The 27,807-nt window shown below is 42.0% G+C and overlaps 4 protein-coding genes and 1 long non-coding RNA gene across 6 annotated transcripts; 4 read left to right on the top strand and 1 right to left on the bottom strand.

The window, feature by feature from the left end:
- Window positions 1–2,567: 2,567 nt before the first annotated feature.
- On the bottom strand, window positions 2,568–13,764 carry LOC147322291 (neutral cholesterol ester hydrolase 1-like). The gene is made up of 5 exons (XM_086306777.1): window positions 13,565–13,764; window positions 10,924–11,146; window positions 8,601–8,670; window positions 7,372–7,543; window positions 2,568–6,592 (listed from the first exon to the last, which is right to left on the bottom strand). Exons 1-5 carry the CDS (start codon window positions 13,697–13,699, stop codon window positions 5,972–5,974), a joined length of 1,221 nt encoding a protein of 406 aa, XP_086162903.1. The 5' UTR covers window positions 13,700–13,764; the 3' UTR covers window positions 2,568–5,971.
- A 1,043-nt stretch (window positions 13,765–14,807) lies between these two features.
- On the top strand, window positions 14,808–16,388 carry LOC147322290 (uncharacterized). Its single transcript, XM_086305190.1, has 3 exons — window positions 14,808–14,943; window positions 15,028–15,074; window positions 15,146–16,388. Exons 1-3 carry the CDS (start codon window positions 14,927–14,929, stop codon window positions 16,042–16,044), a joined length of 963 nt encoding a protein of 320 aa, XP_086161316.1. The 5' UTR covers window positions 14,808–14,926; the 3' UTR covers window positions 16,045–16,388.
- A 1,075-nt stretch (window positions 16,389–17,463) lies between these two features.
- Window positions 17,464–18,811, top strand: LOC147322289 (uncharacterized). Its single transcript, XM_086305189.1, has 5 exons — window positions 17,464–17,561; window positions 17,633–17,682; window positions 17,772–17,854; window positions 17,940–18,438; window positions 18,564–18,811. The coding sequence occupies exons 1-5, from the start codon at window positions 17,545–17,547 to the stop codon at window positions 18,674–18,676; spliced, it is 762 nt and encodes a 253-aa protein (XP_086161315.1). The 5' UTR covers window positions 17,464–17,544; the 3' UTR covers window positions 18,677–18,811.
- A 2,073-nt stretch (window positions 18,812–20,884) lies between these two features.
- Window positions 20,885–22,917, top strand: LOC147322288 (uncharacterized). Of its 2 annotated transcripts, XR_015130912.1 has the most exons (4): window positions 20,906–21,025; window positions 21,721–21,854; window positions 21,962–22,008; window positions 22,092–22,917. It is a non-coding gene; the product is annotated as an uncharacterized LOC147322288 (long non-coding RNA). The 2 variants fall into 2 exon arrangements; XR_015130911.1 differs by lacking the exon at window positions 21,721–21,854 and having other exon boundaries at window positions 20,885–21,025.
- Window positions 22,918–23,079: 162 nt separating this feature from the next.
- Window positions 23,080–25,584, top strand: LOC147322287 (uncharacterized). Its single transcript, XM_086305188.1, has 3 exons — window positions 23,080–23,575; window positions 23,744–24,624; window positions 24,769–25,584. The coding sequence occupies exons 1-3, from the start codon at window positions 23,540–23,542 to the stop codon at window positions 24,803–24,805; spliced, it is 954 nt and encodes a 317-aa protein (XP_086161314.1). The 5' UTR covers window positions 23,080–23,539; the 3' UTR covers window positions 24,806–25,584.
- Window positions 25,585–27,807: the final 2,223 nt, after the last annotated feature.

The following is a 27,807-nucleotide window of genomic DNA, read 5'->3' as shown; positions in this document are numbered from 1 at the left end:
TGCCAGAGGTTGGAGGAGAATACCCAGACAGCTTTGAGCTGACGGGAACACAACAGCAACTCAAGTAACCCTTTGTTACATGAAGTTACGCAAAAGAGCATCTCTAAACAGACAACGCATTGAACTGTGAGGCAGATGAGCATTAGCACAGACCTTCCCAAAGTGTGGGGCCCGCCCCCTAGGGGGGGCGCAGAGCCATTACAGCCATTACAAGCAACTTCATTCTAAGCCAAAGAGTAGAAAATATGGTGAAGCATATCTTCCCTTTGGTTTCACCTGCACAAGTGCCGAGGTAGGTCTCCCCTGCAGAATTGGGTTTCCCTGTGTCGGGAGCACACATTTAAAAATATATTTTTTGTTGTTGTTTATTAAAAAACAGTTGGGTAGTTGTTTTTTTAATCATAATTCATCATCATTTCACACCTTGGGAGCAGTTCGTTGCCCACCCCCCTCTCTTACTGCATGCGTTTGTGTTGTGTCTGTGTATCTGTACCCCATAGTTAAAGCTGCAGGTCCAAAGCCTTCCTCAGTGTCATTCCCAACACTGGTGACTACTCAGTAACAGGCTCCCTTCATGAAGCGGTGTGGGCTCTGTTTTTGTTTTTGGTGTATGTGGGCGCTGTGCTGGCCCCTCCGATCAGGTCTAGAGGTGACTCAGAGCTGTGCAACTGTGAGATGAGTAACAGCAAAGTAATAGTGACTTTAAAACTGAGGAAATCTGACCTTTGACTGGACTATTTGTTCTTTTTTCCTTATTATTATTATCCCTCTAAACTGTAGTTTACGATTATATATATTATATACTATAACCGCATATATTATGACTTCGTTATATAATTACCTGTGTGTATAATAATAAAGACAATGTGATGATGACTTGCTGTTGAAATGATGATGATGAGAATTAGAATAGGATAATGATGATGGTCTCAAATTGTTTTAGTTTTCCATTTTTCTGCTTGTCTTGTCTTATTTTGTCTGACTCAGTTGTAAGTGTAGTAATGAAAATAAAGCAGTTTGAAAAAGAAAATTAACATCACTTCATTCTTCTGTTTTCTTAGCGTAGTCGAAGAGTCTGTCAATCTTCACTTGGAGACGAGTATATTGTTATTGAAATTACTGCCAGATCATCTGTGCCGTTAAAATCTTCTATTTGTGCAAACATCCTCCGTTGGACGCATCGTGGACGGTCACATGTTGTTTGACACCTCAACCAGTCGATGGTAATGAAAAGCAGGAGCGGCGAAAGGTAGGAGCGGCACCAGCACCGAGGAATTGAAGTGTTGCGTTTGTGTTTTTGCCAACACCGTCTACAGAACTTTTAACTGTAACTGTGACCACCAGGTGGCAGTATTTAACCAGCAGGTGCGTGACATGTTTTCTGAAGTGTAAAGGTCTTGATGTTTCTTCTTTTCCTGCCATGGTAAATAAGAACATGTTTTTAATTACTTGGTTAAAAAAAGGTTACACTGCCTCACTGCTCCATCTTGTGGTAAAAACTGGTATTACACAAAAGTAAACTGGAGCCCAAGTTCAGCGTGACTTGACATTTCTCCAGATCGATAGATTTTTTGACAAAGTCACAGCAGTTATCGTTTCACATTCTGATAATAGTTTAGGTGAATGTTGCAGGAGATTTAAAACAAAAGAATTCTATGACTGAAGTGCTGTGCAAATGTGTCAAGCTACCCCTTGTTTCTTTATATTTCCTTCCAAGGTGTCAGACATTCTTGAAATTTTTAAAGTGGTCTTGGGTTGTAGTTCTCCACACTTTCTGGTAGTCTTTCAAATTTTTTCTCTGGACACTGACTGTTTTTTCCCACACCTTCAGTCCAGTGCCTGTACTTGTTTGTTCCGCTCCTTATCACTTAAGCAAAACAAAGATACCCAACTCAAGGGATGAATCAGTGGTGTCTGCACACAGCAGATAACTTGGCAAAGAATCAATTTTGAACTGTATCTTTAGGGTCACAAATTTCCAAATTTTTCAGCTGAGTCTACAAAAATGTCACAGATAAAACAGTTTGGCAGGCAAAAGAAATGCAATTTTACATTAACATGGTGATGCAGAGATCCCAAAGAGCTATTAGCTGAAAACTTAGTGACAGAACAAAAGAAGCACTTGCAGGCTTAATAAATTATCTACAGCAGATGAACAGTGTGTGGAAGTCGTGTCCTTAAGGAGAAGGAAAAACCACTCCTGCAGAGACCTGACACAGGACCTGAGATCGGCATCTGGCCCTTCAATCACACAAGCTTCATCAGAAATGGTCTCAGTGGAAGGGTGGCTGTCAAGAAGCCATTCTTAAGGAGGGGAAACAGGAGAAAAGGCTGTGGTAAGTCAAATTACACAAGAACTGGACTGAAAATCAGGGCAACAGGTCAAATGGAAGGAATCCAAATTTTACATTTTGATTGAAATCATCGTCAGCGTGTGCGGAGGCGGTCAGGCTGCTCAGAAAGTTCAGGCTGTGTTGAAGAATAAAGGTGGTCACACCAAGATATCGAATTGTATAAACTCGGTTTTTGCCTGATATACTGTAACGTCACATTTTTCAATAAATCACTGCACATTTTTCCACTTTTTACAAAGAAATGGCTTGAGACTTTTGCCCAGTACAGTACCTTTAATGGTCAAAAACATATGGGTTGTGACTTGAAGAGGGATATGCCAGAAAAAACAGTTTAAAAAGCACTCTGACAGTAGTACTTCACTGTGTCTGATATCATTTCTATGCTGCTTTTACATGCTCAGCAGGACGGTTAATTAAAGCACAGTGTTACCAAAACCTGAACCTCATTTCAGCTACAGTCATATCAACATCAGTAAAGTTATAAATGATTTATGGGTTTGGATCTTGGCTTTTTTGAATAACAGCAGATGTAGATAACAAACCATTATGTTGCTCTTCTACCCGGTGCTGCTGAGCACCGCCTGCAGTTCCTTTGTCCTTTTAATCACAGCTTAAAAACTTATCCAGGAGTGTCACGGGTCTCCCGCACTGACACGTGCACGGACAGAAAATTAAAACCCAGATTACAACAAACATACAGCGCAGAGTGGAAATAAAAACATAGATAACATAAAAGGAAACCTCTTCATCCTCCCTGCACAGTTGTGACAGGAGCCAATAAAACAGCTCCTTTACGAGATTTACCAGCACTGCAGGAGCACATCTGGGCCCGGTTTTCCATATCGGCTCGCCTGAAACAACCTGTTGCATAACCCGACTCGCATTAAAACCTTATTTATACAATGTGAACCCATTAAACGCATAATTTCACATACAGAATTAAAATGACAGCACTCAGACTTACTTTACCGCAAGCCCGCGTGTCTAATTTATAGATGAGTTTGTACGTGAATAAAAGCCACATGTTAGAAATAAGACGTCTGGAATCATTTCCTTTAAAGGAGAGAAAGAAAATTACATTTTTGTGGAATAATTCGAGGGGTGTAATGACCACCCTCAGCTCGGCGTTCCTGCTCCAGTCGGGCTGAACGCCAACAGCGAGTCATTCACCGCCGTCAGTTCATTATATTTGTTTTGAGCCAGCAGCACCGGGCGAGCGGGAAACGTGATATTCCGCTTGGGACCGATTCTCTCGTGGCGATAGAGCAATTTTACTCTTGTTTAAAAAGTAATAATTCACAGCGTTCATCATTGCATTGGCCCCGTGGTCCAGTGGTCATCTGAGAGTGAAGTTACAGAGATTGAGAGACAGTTTGAGACATACATTATTGCACAACCCAGTGAGTATACACAGCTGTGAACTCTGACATACTTTTACAACACACACACACACTAAGCCCGACTGTCTGGCTTTGTGTGTGTGTGTCTTCAGTGTCTCGTTACATCATAAAACATCATATCTGAGGAATTTTGAGCCGTACTACAGGCCAGCTGGGCCTGTTGTCGTTTCTCTTCATAATTATGCTGAAAATGAAATCGAATGTTTTCAGTCATTTCAGTCCTGAATGTCACCCAAAAGTCAAACTTCCTGCTGCAAAAAACCCCCAATTTGCAGCAAATGACGTCACGTTGTTATCAAACTTGCGAGGTTTAAGTTATCAGCCATCAGAATGTGTGATTTTCTGCTTTTAAAAAAGCCTAACTCACAGCAATCAAGTAAAAAAAACGCACTAAACGGTCTAACGTTAAAGAAGAACTGTTTCATTTCTTGTCATAGAAGTCTGTTTGTTTATCCTGTAAATTACAGGCTTTAGATTGGGAGCAGGGCAGCTGGAATATTTAGGCCTCTGAGGGTTAAAACGACCCAGAGAAAATGCAACTGATGGCAGGAAATGTTGGAAATAAGCCACAGATTATCCTTCAGCACGGTTAAGCTGTGGCTGTGTCGTTTCTTCTTGCACTTCTTCTTAAACTAAATAAAACGTTTTTTCACCACCTCGGCTGTGTTTAAAAAAACAAAATAATAATAATTCAATATTTAGTATCCAGTGTTTTCTCAAGTCTGAGTGTTAATATGTATATTTTATATCGTTTTCAGAGGAACTTTGCTAATAAAAATCAAAAAGCATACCTGACTATGATAAATATCAAACCTTTGATTCACATTTAACTGATTTGTACTTCTTAGCATCACTGAGATCAGATATTAAGATGAGAACTAGCAGGGATGCAGTGACCAGACATGAGAAAATGTCAGTGAAATTCACAAGTTTGCACATTAGCAGGTCCAGATTTAAATGTATCTTTAGTTTGAGTGACTAAAGTGGCTACTAATGATACAGCTGACTGCGGCTGACATTAGAGGGATAAATTAAGCCTGAAATATCCCCTAATCACTGACCATCAGCTACAAAGTGGCGTACGACAAGGTTTTAAGTTACGACTCAGAAATTAAACGGTTTTAGTGGAAGTTGAAACCACACACAGGAGCAAGCTTGTCATTTTTTACGACACTCACGGGGTTATACACCATGAATCTCTCCCCCGTGGCAGACTGTAATCATGCAAACTCTACGATAATCTCCTGAGGGTTACAACTGTGCTGACTCAAAGCATTTAAAAGCGTTTTTTTTAGTAGCCACATGGTTTGGTGGTTTTTAATCATCAGCCACTCTACTCACCACCATTCAAGTTCTAAGGTCCCCATTTTCACACAGTGGAGTAGATCCAGAGAGCATTGCAGAAAAGTCCAAATGGTCAGAATTGGACTCCTGGGGAGCAATCTAACTGATCGCTGCCTGAGGAGGCAACCTTGAAGGGTTAGATCGGCCCAATTTAAACCAGGTTTGACTTTTGACTTTTATGGGCGGAGCTGTGGAGCAAAAATACCGCCGTGTAGCTGTGCATCTGGCAGTGATGATGCCGAATTATGATAATTTGCTTTACTGCTGAGTAAAACAAGAGCCGCTCTTAGTTTTCCTGTTGCTGCACTGACCCACTAACTGACAGCAGTAATTATACTGTGGGCCAAAACTGCTGCAGCGTTAGCCGTTTGTTTTAATGAATCACCTGCCAGCGAATCACAGTTGTATGCTGCTATGGCACAATGTTTTAAGCTTTAGGGGTTTTCGGCGAGTATTATTGTATAAAGAAGTTTCTTATATGTTTATATTTGTAGTTTTCTACTCGTTTCCATTTTAAAACTAATAAATAAAAGGTAATAAGTATAAAACCTGTCTTTATAAGTTTGCCATTAATTATATAGATGTTTCTATATAAAAACTTTCTTTGGTCACAGTTGCTTGAAGACGTTTTGGTGTCAGGACACACTGAGGATGTGCGGTGGCGTGTTTGATTGTAGATTTATAGGTCCAGTGGTTTTAAACTTTAATGTGCTAAACAGACGCCTCCGCATCGACACAGTGGATCCAACCTTTGACCTTCTTGGCTCAAGCTGGGATGTTTTAACAGCTATGATCATGTTTTTTTCCGAGTCATCCCAGATTTCTGCCCCAGTTCATCTTTCATACCACAAAGTGGAAACTACGATTTTTTTCCTACAGATTTTGGTCCAGCCAGCGGATGTAGTTGTTCATGCTCCTCCGTCCCACGCTCGACATCATCGGCAGATACGCAAACACCATGCAGCCGTGAAAGCCGTCCTCATAGTGGTCACTGGTCACCGTGACGCCAGCGTCCTGCAAACGTCTGGCGTACATTAAGCCGTCATCCCTGAGCACGTCAAACTCACAAGTCATCACGTACGCCTTAGGCGTCCTACCCAGAACGCCCTGCTCCGCCAGCAGCGGCGACGCCCTCACGTCCGTGAGCCCCGGCACCTCGCCCACCACGCCAGGTGACCCGGTTTCTTTAAGCACCGGCCGGAAGTGCTTCCTGCGCTCAGTCGGCAGCAAAGCGGTCCAGTTCAGCTTCGAGCGAGTCTCGGCGCTGATGCTCGACTCGTCCAGAGAGCTGTGGTTGTTGGCGAGCAGGAGAGGCTCCAGGGAGGTGTTGCCGCCCAGGTACTGCAGCCAGAAGCGAGCCATGACGGGCCTGTAGAGGATGGGCACGGCCTGGTTCTGCTGGTAGGATGGGGTGTGGAAGTCGAGCGCCTGCAGCACGGGGTAGATCAGCGCCTGGACCTTGAACTTCACCTTCAGGGTGTCATCTGAGCTGAGCTGTGGACACACGCAAGCTTTAGATTTTAGTTCAGAGGAAAAACACTCAGAAACACCAGATTTCAGTCCTTACATAAAATATTCGGTGGCAGCTTTTTGCCTGATATTTAAAGCCCGACCAATTTTCTTTTTTTTGACTGACACCAATATCAATATAGGCCAATGTTTTTTCTCCTTTCAGAAATAGGAAACATTAACATTGATTTCTATGGATTCTAAGATAATGTGATAACGCATGTTTAAAATGAAGTTGTTCTACAGTCACAGTCGCAGCTTACTCGCTTGCGCTCTTCCCGACCCTGCACACTGTAAATGCTCTTCTTTTAGCAGGGGAAGGGCACTTTAGGACAAACCTGATTCACACTGTCCACATGCTGCCTTGTGTCACCTGTGTAATAACTCAAGCTGATGAGGTTAGTTTCTGAACACAGCTGGTGTCTTCTGACAGTTTCCACCGTCTCAGCTGTGATAGGCTGGTTAAACCAGGCTATAATGATGTCAAGGAGTGAAGGAGGACATGCAGAGGGTTGGTGGGACAGAACTGGATGTGATAGAGGCGGACGACCCACTGTGGCACCCACTCAAGGGAGCAGCCAAAAATAGAAGAACACTAAGATGTGCCCATTGCTGCCCTTTACATACAGGGTCGCTTACACCAGGTAATCATTTCAAGAGATAAACAAACAGAAACGTGTGTATTCTGCGTAAACAGAAAGTAGAAACAGTAGCAAACTACCCCAAAACTGCTTCTCCTTCTATGTATGCATTTGTTTTTCTACCTTTTGCGCCACAGCGGCAGCCAGGTTTCCTCCAGCGCTGTCTCCCGACACACACACCCTCTCGGGATCGATGCTGTAGTGCTCTAAAACCTCAGTGGACAGGAAGGCCCGCGACGCCGCTATTGCATCATGGTACTGATCTGGGAACACGGCCTCTGGAGCAAGACGGTAGCTACAGCAAACGGACAATTTAACATGACAGCAATATTATACTCAGGTGTTATAATGACGAGAATTAAAAAATAGACAGAAAAAGCTAAAACTGGAGGTAAAAATGAACATCTGTTATATTAAATGTTGACTTTCTTTGTATTTCACAGAATATTAAAGTTTTAAATCCTTCATCTGTGATGATACTCCTGAGCTAGCAGCTGGGGTGAACAGTGATTTCAGTAGGTGCTTACTGCAGAGTCAAACAGGCTGAGCTGGGCCTGGTTAAAGGCTGTGGCAGGGATGTAGATGGGTTTAAAGGCAGAGCTGGGCTAGACCAGGGGCTCTGCAGTAAGCAGCCTTTCTGGCAGTGCTGAAGAGGAGAGCATATGAAGATGGATTTGGATAAAGAAGAAAAACAAAAGGAAGAATCCAAGTCCAGAAACTCTCCATTAAGAGGAGAGAGTCACCAGCGGGGGCAAACTGATTTGAAAGAGTAATCTTTTCCTGTGTAATCTTTCTCATGTCAAGACAGGACAGAAACTTCAGGCGGATTTTTACCAAAAGGGTAAACTAAAATAACAGAAAAGTAAATTTACACACACCCCTTAAATATCTGTGAGTAAATGGGTCTTTCAAATACTGACATCAGCCTAGAATGGCACAATCTTTGACCATAATCTCATCACAAGTTTCACTGATGTTTTGAGCACATTCAGCCACATCACATGGCCTTCAGCTAAACCACATCCATGATAAATGAACAGACCCGAGTCTGTGCTGCAGACTGTTTCCAAGGTCACAAACGGGCCTTGATGCTAAACATGGAAAAAAAAAAAAAACTCTTGAAAACTTTCACCCAGTTTTCCTCCTTTGGGAAGAGTTTGAAACATGCTGTCTGAAATAATTGACTTTCAGATCAAAATGAAACAATCAGCTGTCATTGCTACGATTGGCTAAACAACAAGAGAAAAGCATAACTTGTTGTCTTCAAACCTTTTACATAAAAATCCACCACCTGCAGCTTCAATGTGAGGTTTGTTCCTTCTAGATTCACGTGATCGACGCCCAAAACTTACTCAACTGACATAATGACGGCATCCAGGTCCTCTGCCATCTTCCGGCAAAGATGGTCATAGGAGCGCATTCCTGTGAAGCACATAAACAGTGACCGATGCTGAAGTTACAGTAAGGCTACAGTAATATATTGCAAATTCATTTTAGGTTTAGTTGATAATACATTATACTCGATACCACGAGATTTAGAAGTCTCAGCATTCCTGGGCAGCAGAGGATGACTCATATGGCTGCTCATATAACTTCCTGTAGTAGTAAAGTCTTTGGGAATATGACTTTCAGATCATTTGACCTGTGACTTTATGACTTTATTGATTCAGTCGTTTGTTTTGACTCATAACGAATAAAAAGTTAAGTTATTTCTGTAAAATACTGGAGGTAGAAGCTACAATATGCTCACAAGCTAAATACAGCAAGTCTTTAGGCAATGAAAGCACCACACACCGAATAAATGAGGTTCAGTGATGATGACACGGGTATGAAGATGATAGCATCTTCATACAAAAATGAACTTTAGCCCAAAAAGAAAAGCAGTGTTTGCTCCTAATGTGAGAAAAAAGTTCACCCTTCATATACAGTGGGGCAAAAAAGTATTTAGTCAGCCACCGATTGTGCAAGTTCCCCCACCTAAAATGATGACACAGGTCAGTAATTTGCACCAGAGGTACACTTCAACTGTGAGAGACAGAATGTGAAAAAAAAAAAATCCATGAATTCACATGGTAGGATTTGTAAAGAATTTATTCGTAAATCAGGGTGGAAAATAAGTATTTGGTCAATAACAAAAATACAACTCAATACTTTGTAACATAACCTTTGTTGGCAATAACAGAGGTCAAACGTTTACTATAGGTCTTTACCAGGTTTGCACACACAGTAGCTGGTATTTTGGCCCATTCCTCCATGCAGATCTTCTCGAGAGCAGTGATGTTTTGGGGCTGTCGCCGAGCAACACGGACTTTCAACTCCCGCCACAGATTTTCTATGGGGTTGAGGTCTGGAGACTGGCTAGGCCACTCCAGGACTTTCAAATGCTTCTTACGGAGCCACTCCTTTGTTGCCCGGGTGGTGTGTTTTGGATCATTGTCATGTTGGAAGACCCAGCCTCGTTTCATCTTCAAAGTTCTCACTGATGGAAGGAGGTTTTGGCTCAAAATCTCACGATACATGGCCCCATTCATTCTGTCCTTAACACGGATCAGTCGTCCTGTCCCCTTGGCAGAAAAACAGCCCCATAGCATGATGTTTCCACCCCCATGCTTCACAGTAGGTATGGTGTTCTTGGGATGCAACTCAGTATTCTTCGTCCTCCAAACACGACGAGTTGAGTTTATACCGAAAAGTTCTACTTTGGTTTCATCTGACCACATGACATTCTCCCAATCCTCTGCTGTATCATCCATGTGCTCTCTGGCAAACTTCAGACGGGCCTGGACATGCACTGGCTTCAGCAGCAGAACACGTCTGGCACTGCGGGATTTGATTCCCTGCCGTTGTAGTGTGTTACTGATGGTGACCTTTGTTACTTTGGTCCCAGCTCTCTGCAGGTCATTCACCAGGTCCCCCCGTGTGGTTCTGGGATCTTTGCTCACCGTTCTCATGATCATTTGATGAGCTCTTGCGTGGAGCCCCAGATCGAGGGAGATTATCAGTGGTCTTGTATGTCTTCCATTTTCTGATGATTGCTCCCACAGTTGATTTTTTCACACCAAGCTGCTTGCCTATTGTAGATTCACTCTTCCCAGTCTGGTGCAGGTCTACAATACTTTTCCTGGTGTCCTTCGAAAGCTCTTTGGTCTTGGCCATGGCGGAGTTTGGAGTCTGACTGTTTGAGGCTGTGGACAGGTGTCTTTTATACAGATGATGAGTTCAAACAGGTGCCATTCATACAGGTAACGAGTGGGGGACAGAAAAGCTTCTTACAGAAGACGTTACAGGTCTGTGAGAGCCAGAGATTTTCCTTGTTTGAGGTGACCAAATACTTATTTTCCACCCTGATTTACGAATAAATTCTTTACAAATCCTACCATGTGAATTCATGGATTTTTTTTTCACATTCTGTCTCTCACAGTTGAAGTGTACCTCTGGTGCAAATTACTGACCTCTGTCATCATTTTAGGTGGGGGAACTTGCACAATCGGTGGCTGACTAAATACTTTTTTGCCCCACTGTAAGACTGTGTTTAACAAGCTCACATTGTCACAGTGAGATCTAAACACTGAAACCAGCAGAAAAATAGGCTTAAAAACAGACTTAAGTTGATTGGATTTGTTTAACCGTCAGCAGCTTTACGGTTGTCTAAAGCCTCTTATGCACCGCACTCACGTCCGCTGCCGAGGGCCCAGCCGCCACCGTGGAAATAAATAACTCCTCTTTTCAGCTTCTCCCCTCCGATGGGATGAAACACCCGGGTGGGCACGCCTCCCAGCGCGGAGTCCGTGACGTTCACGGCGGGGCTGGAGCGAGCCTCAATCACCTCCACCCAGGACACCACCCGGTTCAACACGTGGACGCGGTGGCACACGCCCATCGCATGAGCTACATCACTCTGGAAATTTTAAAAAAGAAATAACTTTTATATTTTGTGCTCAAGGAAATTTTTTCAAGTACTTTTTGCAGTTCTCTTCTGTGGATTCTGTTGGTCTCCATCACAAACATTGAAATATTGCAGGTTTGCAGTTGAAACTATGATAAATCCCATAATACTGATGCTCAAAGCTGGTTACAGAACCACGATTTTGGCTTTAGATCGTCACACTTGGACTGAGCATGCAGAGAGTTAGCACAGGGTTTGCCTACACGACCTCATCTGACACTTTCACCAGTCTTAAAAGATTTTTTAGGTTTAGCTAGAGCTCTGCTCTGAAGCAGAGCAGATCATTAGTTAAGCTTGTGTGGCACCATTCGCCTATTCCCTGAAATCAGTTTACAGTGTAACCCGATAATCATTCCCACCATCAGGCACAGCGATTGTCCTCAAATTACACATCCAGAAAATTTTAATCTGGACTTTTTGTGCGGTTGCAAAGAGATTTAATAACGCATTTTTGTAATAATATTCACAGTTTTCTAAGGGAACTGATTTAGTTTGAACTGGAACGCCACAGGTTTGGGGTTGCAGTCTCCAAAACACAAAGAGAACCATTTGTCTCTTTGTGCTCAAAGTGACGGGACCTGAAGGTAAGAAACCAGCAGGGCGTGAAAACCTGTTCAATGTGGGGAACACGCATGGAAACTCGTCACTCAAGCTGTGGGCGTGTAAACTGTGTGGTGTTTAATTAATTGTGAAGCATTGCAGGTGAGCTACAGCTCTGTGGCATGTGGCCTGCCTAGTTAAAGGTCCTTTTTATGTTATTCCCTGAATACAGATTGAAGGACTGTGGCTGATTTGTACTTTTCCATTGATGGAAAGCCAAAACCTGTTTGGTCAGTGCCAATATTTTCTGTATGGAGGAAAAACTCTAATATATATAATATAGTTTATAATTAATTTCCCTGGAAAAACTGTCAGGATCAGGTTAAAATCTGCCAAATCGAATATGCAGATTTATCAACAACCCTTTGTGAAAGAAGCTTCATGCAGTAGTTCTGATTCTCCTGTGAAAGTTCTGGTTTACTCAAGTGTAGGACAAAGTTTCCCAGATAAGGTGAGGTGAAAGTCTTCAGATTTAGTCTTTGCCAATGTGTTGAAATGGTGACGACAACCAGCCTGAGGAGGTGTTATTGCTCCGTGTCAGTGAGTCACCAGCCCTGAAAAAATGCTGTGGTTAGTTGGAATCTCAAATTCCAAAAACTTCCCCTTACAAACAACTTATAATTAAATAATAATAATAATAATAATAATAATAATAATAATAATAATAATAATAACAACAACAACAAATATGAATTTTCAAAATTTGCACACCGATTAATCAAAAATTAAACCAACAAACTCCTTGTTCTGTGTAAAGAACAAAAAAAAAAAAAAAAAAAAAAAAAAACCGAAGTTGTTGCTGTGCATTATTGCACTAATGCTCATTATAATCATTCTGGCCAATATAGTAAACAAATAGTAAACAAAATTAGTAATGCCTAAACAAATACATAAGGAGTGTATTTAAATATGAGTGAAAGGGATGCGCTGAAAGGCAAAACGAGGATAGTTTGAAAAAAAATGCAGCACAAAAATCAATGTTTTGTTTTAATAATGGCTGCAGTCAAGTCCAGCCACCTGGTGGGATTTTCTGGGAACATAAATTGCAAAATTTGCATTAAGAGTTTTTCTCTCTGGATCCCGTTCAGATTTAAAACTGCAATCAGGACAGAGAGAGCAAATCTATTTTAAGTGTCATATACAAGGATTCTGTAGGAGCCAGTAATGAAAGAACAATGAATGAATGCATAAACAAGAAGACAGAAAGGCCATCTTAGTGATGAAAGCAAGCTTTAAAATAACCCCAAGACTTCCTAAAACTTCTGGGTTTATCCTCTCAATTAACCTGTTGAACCTATGAACAGACTTAAGTTAGTTGTATATTTTCTAGTTACCTTTTATTTCTCGTCCTATTTCTGTATTTGTTTTGTTTCTTGTGGTTGTTGTGATTTTGTCTTGACGTTATCAATTTCAGTGTAGAGTTAGATCTTTTTAATCATTAGATTATAGTAGACATTCGTCAAAGGCGAGATTTTAGAAGGTGAGAATAGATACTGGCTGAGACTAAAACCATATTTTTATTCTTGTTTAGATTTGGCTTTTACAGACATTTTTATTTTGGCTCATTCGCCATACCAGGCTTTCATTTTAACCAGTAACTTCCTTCTCTCTGCACGACCTCGGATCTGCTATAAAATAAACCCTGATTCTCATATCACCCGTTCACCTGCACGGTTTCGTGCTTCAGGTGTTGTGATCCTAACAGCCCTGTCTTTCCTCACATCAACCTGCCCTTTTCTGCCCTCCTGTCAGTCATCAGTCAGCTCTCACCGCCTTCATGAAGCTCCGGAAAAGCGCGTCCAGCAACATCAGTTTCCACGGCTCGCTAACTCCGCTCGGTAGCGGCAGGTAGACGTAGTAGGCGGCCGCTGACAGCAGCACGGCTCCGGCCAAACGGAGCCTCATCGCGTCCACGGTTGAAACGAGATTAACCCTCCCACACGGTCCTGAGCGGTCGCTGCCTCCGCCAGAGATCGACGAGAATGGGAGGAATGACCCCGGCTTCAAAATTAAAGCTCTATGCAGAGAGCAGGGATCTTTTCACAAAGATAGGACGTTACGCTGGAAACATACATCTTATTTTGAAATGTTTCCTAAGGAAGTAGCTTAAGAATTTCGTAACATTGTTGCATTTGGGAAATGTAGTCCGTTTGAGCTCCGATGGTAAACCGAAATAAAATGCTGAAATAAAACTGCGACATTTTGACAAATTTTTTGAAGTTTTGATCAGATTTATAGCTATATTTGCAAACATTTTAATCTAAACGTTAAATAGAAATGTCAATTTATTAAGTATGAATATAAATTAAAATGGTAAATCCAAATATGACATTATAAATATTTATTTAAAATATGTAGGAAATTTAAAAAAGAAATAACAAAAATTGTGACGTGTAAATAAAAGTGATATACACTTAATATAAATAAACAATTTGAATTCTTAAATATAAAGTATACATTTTAAATCACAATTTGAAAGTATTCTATGCATTTTACAAATATAATTTTTTTATAGTTAAATGTAAATATTAAATGCATATTTTAAATTTAACATGTTTGTATTAAAAATAATGCAAATATAAAAATATTACTGTAAACATTAAAAGTTTGTTTTAATAATTAAGTGATGAATCTAAATACTGAAATTTAAATGTTGTTGATGATGTGTTTTTATTTGTTCACAATGGTAAATAAAATATTTAAAATATCAAATAAAAATTAAAAATAAATATGCATTAAAATTAAATTTTAATTTATTAAAATACTGATTTTAAAAACAAACAGATTTTAGATATAAAAATATATTAAATATAAATATTAAGAAATCTGAACACTACGCAGGTCTGCTTCATTTCAAACAACCCTGATAAAACATTTGAAGAAAGCTGAACTGAAGGTTGGCAGAGTGTTGCTTAAATCTGCCTGCAGTGCCTCATTGTGCTTCGCTGGTTTCTTAATTAGCTTCACCTGGCTTCAAGTAGTCACACAGCTGGCCAATTAAGCCAGAAGGTAAGAAAATAAAGTTCTGCAAAGAGTTTCGCTGCCTTACTGTCTGTTCATTAGTTTCTAGGTCCATAGTTTGGTAGCAGCTGACAGAAGTGTCTGTCTTTGCTGCTTCCTGTAGCTGAAGCTATGATGTTTATATTAAGGCAAGCCTTAAAGAAGTTTTTTTAAAAGTTAAATCAAACATATTTTTAATGTCACTATTAAAGCTTATAGTCTCTTTTGTCTAGATGGTTGCTGTTGTTCTTGCTAGCTGTCAAAAGTCATCAAGAAAATGGTAAGCAAATAAAATTTGATAATTTTATGCACCAACATTTTTGTCTAACATATTCCAATGTTCTCTCACAGATCAAGAATTAGCCCATACGGATGATCAACTGGATTTAAGCATTTACTTTAAAAATGAGACATTGGGGACCAGTGGGATACTTGATAACTATAATTCAACCTTGAATGAGAGTAACTACAGCACAACAGTAACAGTGGATTATCAGCCTGAAGCCGAAACACTGGCACAAAATGGGTCTTTGCCAGATCTCCAGTATTCATTAAGTAATACTGAACCTCCACTAAAAGAAGTGGAGTCTGGTTTTCAGGTACAGGTGCTCCAACAGCAGCGTACCTTCTCATCCAGGCAGTCACAGGAGCCCCAGGTGCCGCCACCTACCTCCCCACCCAGTGAGACTACATGCCCATCACAGGTGCTCTTGCAGGTGCCAATGCCGCGTAGTCCTCCACTTTGGCAGCTGGAGGTACCACAGCAGCCCCGTTCTCCACTCAACCGGCTGGGGGTGCCTAAGGTGTCCCAGGTATCCCCAGAGTTCTACTCTCCATCTCAGCAGCTGTGGGTGCCAGAGGAGCCTGGTTCATCACACCAGCGGCTGGATTTAATCCAAATGCATCAATCCCCTCTCCAACAGCTACAATTTGCAGAGGTGCACCAGCAGCCTAGAGCTGAACTCAAATGGGCACAGGTGGCTCAGGCACCCCAGCAGCCTGGTTCGGCCCTAAAGTGGCAGCAGGTACCCCGGCCAAGTATCCGGCTCCAGCAGCCGCAAATGGCCCAGTGGCCACAACGGCCACCCTACCAGCTCCTGATCCCTCGCTACCAGGCCAAGTACTCACATTACCGGCCCATGATATCCCGTTACCGGGAAAGGCTGCTAGGACACCGACCCAAGACTCCGCTCTTTCGAATCAAGCATCTTCGACACCCCCAGCAGATCAGATATGCACGTTGGAAATAAGTTTTTCAAGCAGACTCATTAAAATTATGATCCAAATCTTTTTCTTTTTTTTTCTCCCCTCAAATTTTGTAATCAAACTGTCTCCGCTAGGACGTTATAAAAGTAGGCAGGGCAACATCGGGGGACTTTTGTGTTTAACATGAATTTCTTTCCGGCGCAGCAGCTAATAAGCATGAGGCAGCAACACTAAGAGAAACAATGGGGAAGGTTATCTAATGAAACCTCTCAGATCATCCAAGAGTTCAGATGTTACTTTCCTGAACTCACGATTTCTGTTTTAGGCACTGCAACATTGAAACACTGTTCTGACCTTTCAAAGTAAAATACAGCTACTGCTATAATTATTTTTGCTATACGTGTCTATTTATTTGTTGAAAAGCTCAATATCTAGTTTAGCGTTAAGCTAAACTAAATCCCTATATTATCCCCTATATTGTTACACCATCTTTGACAAAGGCTGCCAGCATAATGTGTGCCCCAAAAGGGTTTTTGCAACATTTCCATTGAACGTATCCATATCCATTCCACAGCACATCTACTCCATTACACTCAAAGGCTAAGAACTGCTTCTAACTTGTTTTCTTTAAAACATTGGATCAAAGTAGATACTGTTCACCTGGCAGACCTTTATTGTGTTTCAATGTGTTTTCTAGGAGTGTGCAAAGTTCACAGGGTTTTTTTTTTTTTTCTTAGACGTTGGTGCTTTCTGCTTCAGTAAACTTTATTGTAACTCTAATAATGCAGCTTTTACAATCCCCTCCACTAGAGCACGACTCCGCATCTGTAACCTTCCGGTTACAGATGCGCTTCCCAACCCCCTGAGCCACGGTCGCCCCACGATCAGCTGTGGTAACCTGTAAAGTGAGCAGGCTGTCTTTTCTAAGCTATATGATATTCTTAAACTTTTGCAATAAATGAAATAAAGGAGATTTTTAGACTAGTACACTTATTTAATGTGTTGTTTATGTTTGTTAAGCCAAACCTACTTTTTAATGTTTGTAGCAAAGGAATTTCCAAACTTTGCAATGATTTTATTGATAGAAATCATGTTGATATAGACATAAAGCCAATGGCGGAATACTTCTGTCAGCTGCACATGTATTATTTTAGCAGAATTAACCTTCATAATTTAAAATCATACTATTTGGAAATCCAGTGAAAATATTTAGGCTTCTTTAAGAACAAACATCTAAACCAATCAGCAGCTCCAACAAATTCAGCTGCAGGTTTTTCACATTTAAGTCATCTGAACAGCATCTGCACAATGGAAGCTGCTGAAAATGATTTGCAAAGAGTTGCAAAATACCTCAAGGTCCTTTCCTGGTGTCATAGTGAGCTTAATCTGCTCTGAAGTAGAAACACCTGTGGTCACCTAATCAACAAGATAAAGGGAAAACCTTTTAAAGATTTTCGAGAGCTCAGGTTCTTTTGCTGGTCTCCTGGTTTGGTAGCAGCTGACAGCAGTAGCTGCTGGGTTTGTGGGTTCTTGCTGCTGAAGCAATGAGGTTTTCATTAAGGCAAGTACTAAATAGGTTTCCATGAAGCTAAAAGTTTTCAGTTAGAGCTTACAGACACTTGTTTTCTTTAGTTGGCTGTTGTTGTTGTTACTTCTCACTGTTGGAAGTCATCAAGCAAACGGTAAGCAAGTTAAATTGCATCACTGTTTAATTGCATAGATTAAATATTCTTAAAGGTTAACAAACTGCTTTTTGCTGGATACCAACCAGATTCAGGTAGTCGTTACCCCAGAGTGAATGCTTCATGGCGCAGCGAGTCAAATGCTGCTCATACTTTAACCCTGAATGCAAAGGCAAGTGATCCTGGCACAACAGTGAATCTAACCGTGCAAGTCTCTGCCTGATAACTAGTTTTATGCACATCATCAAATGTCACAGGTAGTGAAGTCTGGTTTGCAGTCACGGGTCCCCCGGCAGCAGCATAAACCTCAGGCACCCATTCAGCGTGTATGCTGGCACAGCTCAAAGGCTTTGTGCTTTCCCCAGAAGGCCCAGCAGTTCACCAGTGCACCACAGCTTCCCAGACAGCAGGTTGACTCCCTATCTTGGGCAACCCAGCCAAAGTGGAAGCCTTCCTGCCCGCCCAAGCACTTCTGCCAATCCAAGGAGCCTCGGGTGTCCCACCGGCCTGGTTCTCCACTCAGGCTGCCTGGTTTCCTGCCCCAGTGGCCTGACCGTCCACTTTACCAGCTTCAGAGACCTCACTATCAGGCCAAGTGGCCACTATACTCACTCCAGATGCCTCAGTACCATGCAAAATGGCCACACTACCAGCCTTACTACCAGTCCAAGCGTCCACACTACATGACTGTCTTGCCCATCTACAGGGGGAAAGTTATTGGTCTATCCAGGCAAGCAACTCCAGTATCCCCACCAGGTGAGTTACTTCTAGAAAGTTAAACTTTTTAAACAGTCCAATTTCTGCTCAACCTTCATCTGGGTGAGCTCTTCTTACTGGCTGAGTAACAGGAGTGAATTTTAAGTGGGATTTATTTCTTTCAGGCACAGAACGTGGTGCTAATGTAATAGCCACACAAAGGGACCAATGGTCATGGAAAACGATTAATGAGATAACTGGTTTTCAATGGCCTTTATTCATGAATGTTTTCTCTTAGGCACAGCAATGTTGAGCCTTCTGAATCGTTGTACGGACCTTCCCAATTAAAATAACTTTCATCTTGACTCTCTAAGCATTTACTGAATGATTTGGTAATAAAGTTTGACAAGATGTGTGTATGATGCCAACACAATGCTTTCCTTCTGTTAAGAGTTACAATTTGTAGAAACTTGTATACAAAGCAGATTGAAATTTTACACTGCAGATAAGAGATGCTGTGGAAGAGCTCTCCCCAAAGATAATTACTAAGGATTAAATACGGAGTGGTTTATAAACGCAGTGTGAAAGGTGACTAAAAATACTTGGTGCATCATGGGAATCCCCCAGAAACTATTACAGCGTAACAGAGGGAGGTTTTTGGTTCACCTGATCCAGCCCCAACTATATGCTTTAATAGACGTTTTAAGCCTATTTTTGAAAGTAGAGATTGTGTCTGTCTCCTAAATCCAAATTTGAAGGTGGTTCCACAGAAGATGCGCCTGACAGCTGAAGACTCTGCCTCCTGTCCTACTTTTGAATACTCCAGGAACCACAAGAGTCTTTGTCACATTTTCATACAAGTACAACACACAATGAAATGTTCTGAACTGCTCCTTTGATCGAGACTTAAACAATAAGTAAGGTTAAACTCTGGAAATGTACATTGTGCAAATGGAATGTTAAAGTGCTTTCTGCCTTATTAGCATGGCAATTTATTGACAGAGCAATGCAAGTAGAGTGACCAGTGTAATGTACAACAGCGAGCAGGGTAATATAAACAAACGGTGTAGCAGCGTTTGATATAACAAATCAGATATGACAGTGAAAGTTCTGGAATGGGACATAAGGTCGTAGGACTTGGCCTGAGGATAGAAGCTCACTGATAGTGGGAATCACACACGTGCTCTATTGGGGTGATGCAGTACTATAAGGTCTTTAAGATAAGATGGGGGGGCTGATTATTCAAGACCTTGTATGAGAGGAGCAGGATTTTAAATTCGATTAACAGCGAGGCAAGGAAGAGAAATTTGATCTTTCTAGACCGTATCAGTGCTCTTGCTGTGGGTTTTGGATAAACTGAAGGCTTTTAAGGGAGATTTTTGTTTTTTCTTACATCCTGATAATAATAAATTTCAGTAGTCCACCCCAGAAGTAATAAATGCACGAACTAGTTTTTCAGTGTCACTCTGAGATGGGACAGTTTTAACTTTAGAGATGTTGTGCAAATGGAAGAAAGCAGTCATAATTGTTTAATATGTGCATTGAAGGACATGTCCTGGTCAAACTTCACTCCAAGGTTCCTCACAGTGTTACTGGAGGCCAAGGTAATGCCATCCAGAGTAAGAATCTGGTTAGATACCATATTTCTAAGATTTTCAGGACAGAATACAATAACCTCAGTTTTATCTGAATTAAGAAGCAGAAAGTTAGACGTGATTGACGTCTTTGTCTTTAAGACATACCTACAGCTTATCTAAATGGTTTGCGTTATCTGGCTTCTAGATAAAATTGGGTGTCATCTGCAGAGCAGTGAAAATGTATACTATGCATCCTAATAATACTGCCTAAAGCAAGCACATATAACGTAAACAGAACTGTTCCTAAGACAGCTGATTCAGATAGGTCAAGAAATAATTCATTTTTAAGGGCCCCCAAACAACAAGAACTAGTTAAAACACAGTTTATAACAATAAATACCAGAATAATAGTGACCAAAAACTAGTAATTGACTATAAATAAACAGAATAAAGTATCAGTGATAGAACTGTTAAATACATAGGAACTGGCCCAGCCTGACCTATTATGCTTTACAAAAAAAACAAAAAATGTATTGCATACAGCACCATGTAAAACAGTAGAATATGGCTGTATCCCAATTCAGGGTCTGCAGCCTTAAAGGCCGCATTTTAAGGCCGATTACGTCACAGCGACAGCGAGGCTGTCCCAATTCAAAGGCTGCTCGAAATGCAGCCACAAATGCGTCCTTGATTTCCCTGAATTTTAAGGATGTGACGGCGTAGACTTCGTGGCCCAAAATATCCCAGACTTCATAGTGCAGCAGTGGGCGTGGATAATTTTGCCGAAAACTTTTAAAAGTACTGAATAATATGTCACTTATTTATGTGCAAATGTTGAATAATGAAGAAGATTAAAACATTACTGTTGGCCACAGTGTTTCCTAATTAGCTACACCTGCATACAAACAATCACACCTGAGTCCAATTAACCACCCATGACAGAGAGGAAAATTTTTTAAAAGGGCTGCACTGGCCTTGCTGTGTTTTTCAGCTTCTTGATTTGGTAGCAGCTGAGAGAAGTGGCAGAGTTTGCTGCTTCCTGCAGCTGAGACCATGAGTTTTTTATTAAGGTAAGCTTTTAAAACTGTTTTTACTAGTGATGGGTAGATGAGGCCTCGTGAAGCGTTTCAGCACATTCCCCAAACTGTATCGACACTGTGTCGACTGTTTTGCTCCATACTGACACCTGCTGGACCTTAAATATCATTGCAGGCAACTTACTTGAGACTCACAACAGACACTGATTCAATGACCTAGTCATACTTATATGCACTGTATACACTGTAAGGTATTGTACTTTCCATGGAATCATTTTATATCTTCTATATTGCAAATATTGTAGACATCTTTAAAATATATTATGAATGACATTAAGTGAAAATTAAAATGAAAGTATTGTGAATGTAATATTACCCATTTGACTCAGTTTATTATAAATTTCTATTCAGAAAAATAGGTTTATCCTCCGCAGAACAGATGCGACATTTAACCTGCATAAAATGAAATGAATAATTTACACTTCAAGTCACATGGCTGTTTTTTTTTTTTTCTCTATTCTGATAGATTACACTGAAACAAAGACAGACAAACTATTACCTTATTTGCAGTTAAAAGATCAAAATGATTCCACACAGCAGAAACATTTCTTTTTCTTTCGGGCTCCATTGTGTTATGGAGAGATGTGTATTATTATTTTTTTTAATCTTTGCGAGAGTAATTTTGTGTTTTGTTTTGTTTTTTTGGTGGGGACTCATTCCGTTGGCAGATGCGGATGCGGTACCTTTTAAACACAGTTTGGCGCGTTGGCAATGAGCGATACAGCAGCTGTATCGATCACGTGACTTTTTCTTAAAGCGACGCACGGCAAGGCATCGCTAGTGGAGCTTGATACATGCGTCGGTGCGTGAGTGTTTCTGGACCCATCACTAGTTTTTACTAATATCTGTATCAAACCATCTCTTAAGTTGTGTTATTAAAGCTTAGAGTCATTTTGGTATTTTGTCTAGATGGTGGATGCTGTTTTTGTTAGTTGTGGGAGGACCTCAAGCAAATGGTAAGCAAACACACCATTGCATTTTGTAGACTTAAATTTTTGCTTAAAAGCCTATAACACTGTCCCTTTTGAAAATCATGCAGATCAGAAGGTGCCTGTTGCAGATGATCGATTGGATTTAAGTAGTCTTAACTCTGGGAATGACACTTTGCATGGTAGTGAGACATTTGGAAATCATACCTCACCCTTGAATGCAAAAAGCCACAACACAACTATGTCCTCCACTAACCAGTATCACCCTGAATCTGAAACCCTAAAACAGAATGGCTCTGTGTCCAAAGAACCAAAGCCTGATGTTCAGCCCCTACCAAATCTACGGGCATCTCAACCACGTCAGCACAAACCCAAGCAGTCACAGGTGCCCCAACAACAACTAAAAACTTCCTGCCTACCCAATAAGCAGCCTTCATGCCGACCCTGTCCACCCCAGGGGCCTAGCTGCCGGCCCTGCCCGCACAAGGAGCAGTCTGCCTGCCGGCCTTGCCCAACCCTGAGCTGCCAGGTAAAGCAGCCCCAAAAGCCAGAGTTGTCAGAGCATGTTGGTAAGCCAGCACTGCATCAGCCTCAGGTGCATCCACCCAGTGTGCCTAAGGAGAGCAAGCAGACAGTTTTGCATCCACCCAGTGTGCCTCAGGAGAGCAAGCAGACAGTTTTGCATCCACCCAGTGTGCCTCAGGTGAGCCAGCAGACAGTTTTGCATCCACCCAGTGTGCCTCAGGAGAGCAAGCAGACAGTTTTGCATCCACCCAGTGTGCCTCAGGAGAGCAAGCAGACCGTTTTGCATCCACCCAGTGTGCCTCAGGTGAGCCAGCAGACAGTTTTGCATCCACCCAGTGTGCCTCAGGTGAGCCAGCAGACAGTTTTGCATCCACCCAGTGTGCCTCAGGTGAGCCAGCAGACAGTTTTGCATCCACCCAGTGTGCCTCAGGTGAGCCAGCAGGCTGTTTTGCATCCACCCAGTGTGCCTCAGGTGAGCCAGCAGGCTGTTTTGCATCCACCCAGTGTGCCTCAGGAGAGCCAGCAGACAGTTTTGCATCCACCCAGTGTGCCTCAGGTGAGCCAGCAGACAGTTTTGCATCCACCCAGTGTGCCTCAGGTGAGCCAGCAGGCTGTTTTGCATCCACCCAGTGTGCCTCAGGTGAGCCAGCAGGCTGTTTTGCATCCACCCAGTTTGCCTAAGGAGAGCAAGCAGACAGTTTTGCATCCACCCAGTGTGCCTCAGGTGAGCCAGCAGACAGTTTTGCATCCACCCAGTGTGCCTCAGGTGAGCAAGCAGACAGTTTTGCATCCACCCAGTGTGCCTAAGGAGAGCAAGCAGACAGTTTTGCATCCACCCAGTGTGCCTCAGGTGAGCCAGCAGGCTGTTTTGCATCCACCCAGTGTGCCTCAGGTGAGCCAGCAGGCTGTTTTGCATCCACCCAGTGTGCCTCAGGTGAGCCAGCAGGCTGTTTTGCATCCACCCAGTGTGCCTCAGCAGAGCCAGCAGACTGGTTTACATCCACACCATCTACCCACTCCATCTCAGGTGACAATGCACACTGGTTTGCATCCACCCAGTCTATCTCAGGTGACAATGCACACTGGTTTGCATCCACTCAGTCTATTTCAGGTGACAATGCACACTGGTTTGCATCCACCCAGTCTATCTCAGGTGACAATGCACACTGGTTTGCATCCACCCAGTCTATCTCAGGTGACAATGCACACTGGTTTGCATCCACCCAGTCTATCTCAGGTGACAATGCACACTGGTTTGCATCCACCCAGTCTCTCTCAGGTGACCCAGCAGTCTCATTTGCATCCACACCATCCACCAAGTCTCCCTAAGTTGAAGCAGCAGACTGGTTTACGTCCACATCATCCACATCAGGTTCCCCAGCAGACTGGTTTGCATTCACACTCTCTGCTTCTGGCAACGCAGCAGAAGGCTTTCCCACCCCTGCATCTTCAGCCACCACAGGGCCCTGCCTTTCTGCCCCAGCACCCCCATCCACAGGTTCCCCAGAAGACTGCCTTTCTGCACCAGCACCACCATCCACAGGTTCTCCAGCAGACTGGTTTGCATTCACACTCTCTGCCTCTGGCAACGCAGCAGAAGGCTTTCCCACCCCTGCATCTTCAGCCACCACAGGGCCCTGCCTTTCTGCCCCAGCACCCCCATCCACAGGTTCCCCAGAAGACTGCCTTTCTGTCCCAGCACCCCCATCCACAGGTTTCCCAGCAGACTGCCTTTCTGTCCCAGCACCCCCATCCACAGGTTCCCCAGCAAGCTGTCTTTCCATCCCTGCACCCCCATTCACAGGTGCACCAGCAGGTAGTCTTCCCACCCCTGTACCTCCATCTGCAGGTGCCCCAGCAGGCTGCCGTTCTGCCCCTGTACCCTCAGCCTCAGCCCATGCCTCAGCAGACATATTACCAATTCAAGCAGCTTCTGGAAGCCCAATGGCCCAAACGGCCACTCTACCAGCTCCAGGCCAAGCAGCCACGCTACCAGCCTTTCATGTCACACTACCAATCCCGATTGCCAAGCTACAGTCCCAAGGTGCCACTGTACCAGGCCAAGAAGCTTCAGCACCCCCTGCAGATCAGATACCAACATTTCATAGCTTCATGTCGGTAAGCCACCCACACTGGCACATCAGAAAACAAAATGCGCAAAATCAATGAATTTATTGTGGGTTTCTTTCAGGCACATCATCCTTGTTGAGGGGAGCAGGGCAAGTTTCAAACACTACATTAAATCTATGCCTTTTATTTTAGGAACTGCAGTGTGGAACCTGCTGGACTACTGGACTGACCTTTCAAATGAACATTTAGTTTGTGCTTTATACTCTTGACTACTAAATGTTTTGTATGTGCTGATCCGTTTGATGCCAAGTTTCTGAGCACCTTTGAATGTTTTAAACAGGAGTCTTGAGGTCTGATTTAGCTCATGCGTTTTGTTTTTGGTTTTTTGTTTGTTTTTTTGTTAAGCCTGTGCAAAAAATTATCCACATCAACCAACACACCAGTGCTTTTCCCAGACTTGTAGAAATTCTTTGGTAAATGGTGAAAAGCTGATACCAAACAAGTCTCTGCATTCTTTGAGAAATGAATGTTGCATCATAACTGTTGTGACACATGGGGATTCATGGTACGCACATCCAGTCTCTTTAAGATTTTCTCTATTTTATGATTGTGGTTAATGGTTCGTAGAACTTATTTAAATGTATAAAGGTCTTAAATTAGTGCACCTGTTTAGTATAAGCTTGGTGGGGTAAGTGGGACCAGGTGCCCAATTTCCCCATAAAGCAGCCAAACATTTAAAATGTAACTATAGGGAGGCAGCACGCGCCCAAGAAGCTACTGCAATCTCCCAATTTTTGCTCAAGCTGCAAAGCTGCTGGTGTCTGCTTTCCAGGTACAGCCTAAATACTAACCAAATCTGAAAGAGCACTGGACAAAGATGGGTGTGTGATTAAAATTTGCAGATTATTTTTAATCCCTGTATTCTCACTGCAACACCGAAGATGCTTAGTTTTTTGCATTTGAACCACTGTCATCTGAACTTGTCACATTAAATTAATATAAAAAGTACTTTCTGCCTTCCTGCCACTTAATCTGTTTTTAGAAATAACACACATGCTAGCTGCACTGCAGTGAACTTGCTGTGAGGTTTCTACCTAAATGTATTGACACACAGGCTGTTTAAACATAACTTGAATTCCTATTGAGTTAAGTACTTTAGAAAGGACAAACATAAGTTACATCTTGTACCGATACCTCTTTACTGATAAAGTTAGGGTTTCTTACAATAAACAGGTCAGGTCCCTGTTTATTGTAAGAATGCTGTTATTCACCCACTGTTAAAAAAACCTAAGCTTGATGCTTCTCTTCTCAGTAGCTACAGACCGATTTCAAAATTACCGTTCATTTCTAAGATTTTAGAAAAGGTTGTGGCTAAGCAGCTTATAGCTGTTCTAGATGAATACAGCATTCTGGATAAATTCCAATCTGGCTTTCGTAGAGCTCACTCTACTGAAACTACACTTCTTAGAGTCTCCAACGACATTTTGATGAGATGTGATGCAGGAGAATGCTCCGTTCTGTTGATGTTGGACCTGACCTCCGCCTTTGATACTGTGGACCATCATATTCTGCTAGATAGGCTGAGAGGTTTGGTGGGTATATCAGGGGCTGCTTTGGACTGGTTTGAATCCTATTTGCATGAACGATCCTTTTCTGTGGCTACCTCGAAGTACAGTTCCTCTTCTACTTTTCTTGCCTATGGTGTGCCACAAGGTTCAGTTTTGGGGCCTTTATTGTTCTTACTGTATTTACTTCCTCTTCAACACTTATTGAGCACTTTTAAGGACATTTCGTATCACTGCTATGCAGATGATATTCAGTTATATATCTCCTTTAAGCCCCATGATGTTTCCAAGCTACAGATTTTGCACAAGTGCATAGACTCCATTAGATGTTGGATGGCTGGAAACGTTCTTCAACTAAATGAGGAGAAGACTGAAGTTCTTGTTTGTGCTCCTAAAAATTTTGTACCTAGTGTTATGGAAAACTTGGGTCCACTTGCTACATTTGCAAAACAGTCTATCAGGAGCCTTGGTGTTAGTATTGACTCAGCTCTGACTTTGGATGCCCATGTAAAATCTTTGGTTCGCTCCTGTTTTTATCATTTGAGAAACATTGCTAAGCTGAGTCCCATTGTATCGCGCTCCGAATTAGAAATTGTCATTCATGCATTTGTTTCATCTCGTCTGGATTATTGTAATTCTTTGTTTACTTGTTTATGTAAAGCCTCTTTGGAGCGTCTACAAGTTGTTCAGAACGCCGCTGCAAAGCTTCTGACCAAGTCCTCCAAGTTTTCCCATGTCACACCCCTGCTGATTCAGCTGCACTGGCTCCCCGTTGAATTCAGAATCCAGTTTAAGGTTTTGACCTTGACTTTCAGGGCTCTGCATGGACAAGCACCAACATATATAAGTGAACTTTTACATCCATACATTCCCAGCAGGTCCCTGAGGTCATGTGACCAGGGCTTGCTTGCTGTCCAACACACGAGGCTGAAAACAAAAGGCGACAAAGCTTTTGGAACTGTGGCCCCCAGATTGTGGAACTCTCTCCCTTTGAGCCTGAGATCTGTGGACTCAGTGGTCGCTTTAAAAAAAAAAAAAAAAAAAAAACTGCTAAAAACCCATCTTTTTAAACTTGCTTTTGGTTGATTTTTATTTTTAGGTTTTAGCTTCTGTGAAGCACTTTGTGATTTTTATCTTGAAAGGTGCTATATAAATAAAGTTTTACTTACTTACTCTATTAGTTGGATAAGAGACTGAAGAAAATGGATTCTCACTCAAACATTTGTACACTCTGCACTTCTGGGAGATATGCTGAAATTTGTATCTAAGAACTTCTCTAGTTCTGTCTTGCATTTTATCTAGCCATACAATCATAAGAAAATCTGAAGCCACTTGAAAGTTACTTGAAAATATACAAATATACACACATACTGAGCAATGTTTTCTTTTTTTCTTTTTTGGACACTGGTAGTTTGGCAAAGAACCCATTTTACATTCATCTTTAGATACTTTACCAGCATAATTTGCAAAACACAACTTGTTCATATTTTTGTTCAAAACAGTTTGACAAGTGAAGGTGATTCCTAAAGAGCTACTAGCCAGCATCTGGCCTTTGACTTGATCCACTGTTCAATAAAACCTTATCACAAATAGTCTCAGTGGAAGAGCATCTGTCAAGAAGCCATCGTTGACAGGGAAAGGCTGGGTTATGAATGTAACATTTATT

Source organism: Aulonocara sp. 'chitande type north' Nkhata Bay, linkage group LG9 (assembly GCF_057382095.1).
Source record: "Aulonocara sp. 'chitande type north' Nkhata Bay isolate Kocher_YH1m ecotype deep benthic linkage group LG9, A_spYH_male_GT1.1, whole genome shotgun sequence".
Classification (NCBI taxonomy): domain Eukaryota; kingdom Metazoa; phylum Chordata; class Actinopteri; order Cichliformes; family Cichlidae; genus Aulonocara; species Aulonocara sp. 'chitande type north' Nkhata Bay.
This window is presented reverse-complemented; position numbering and strand designations above follow the sequence as displayed.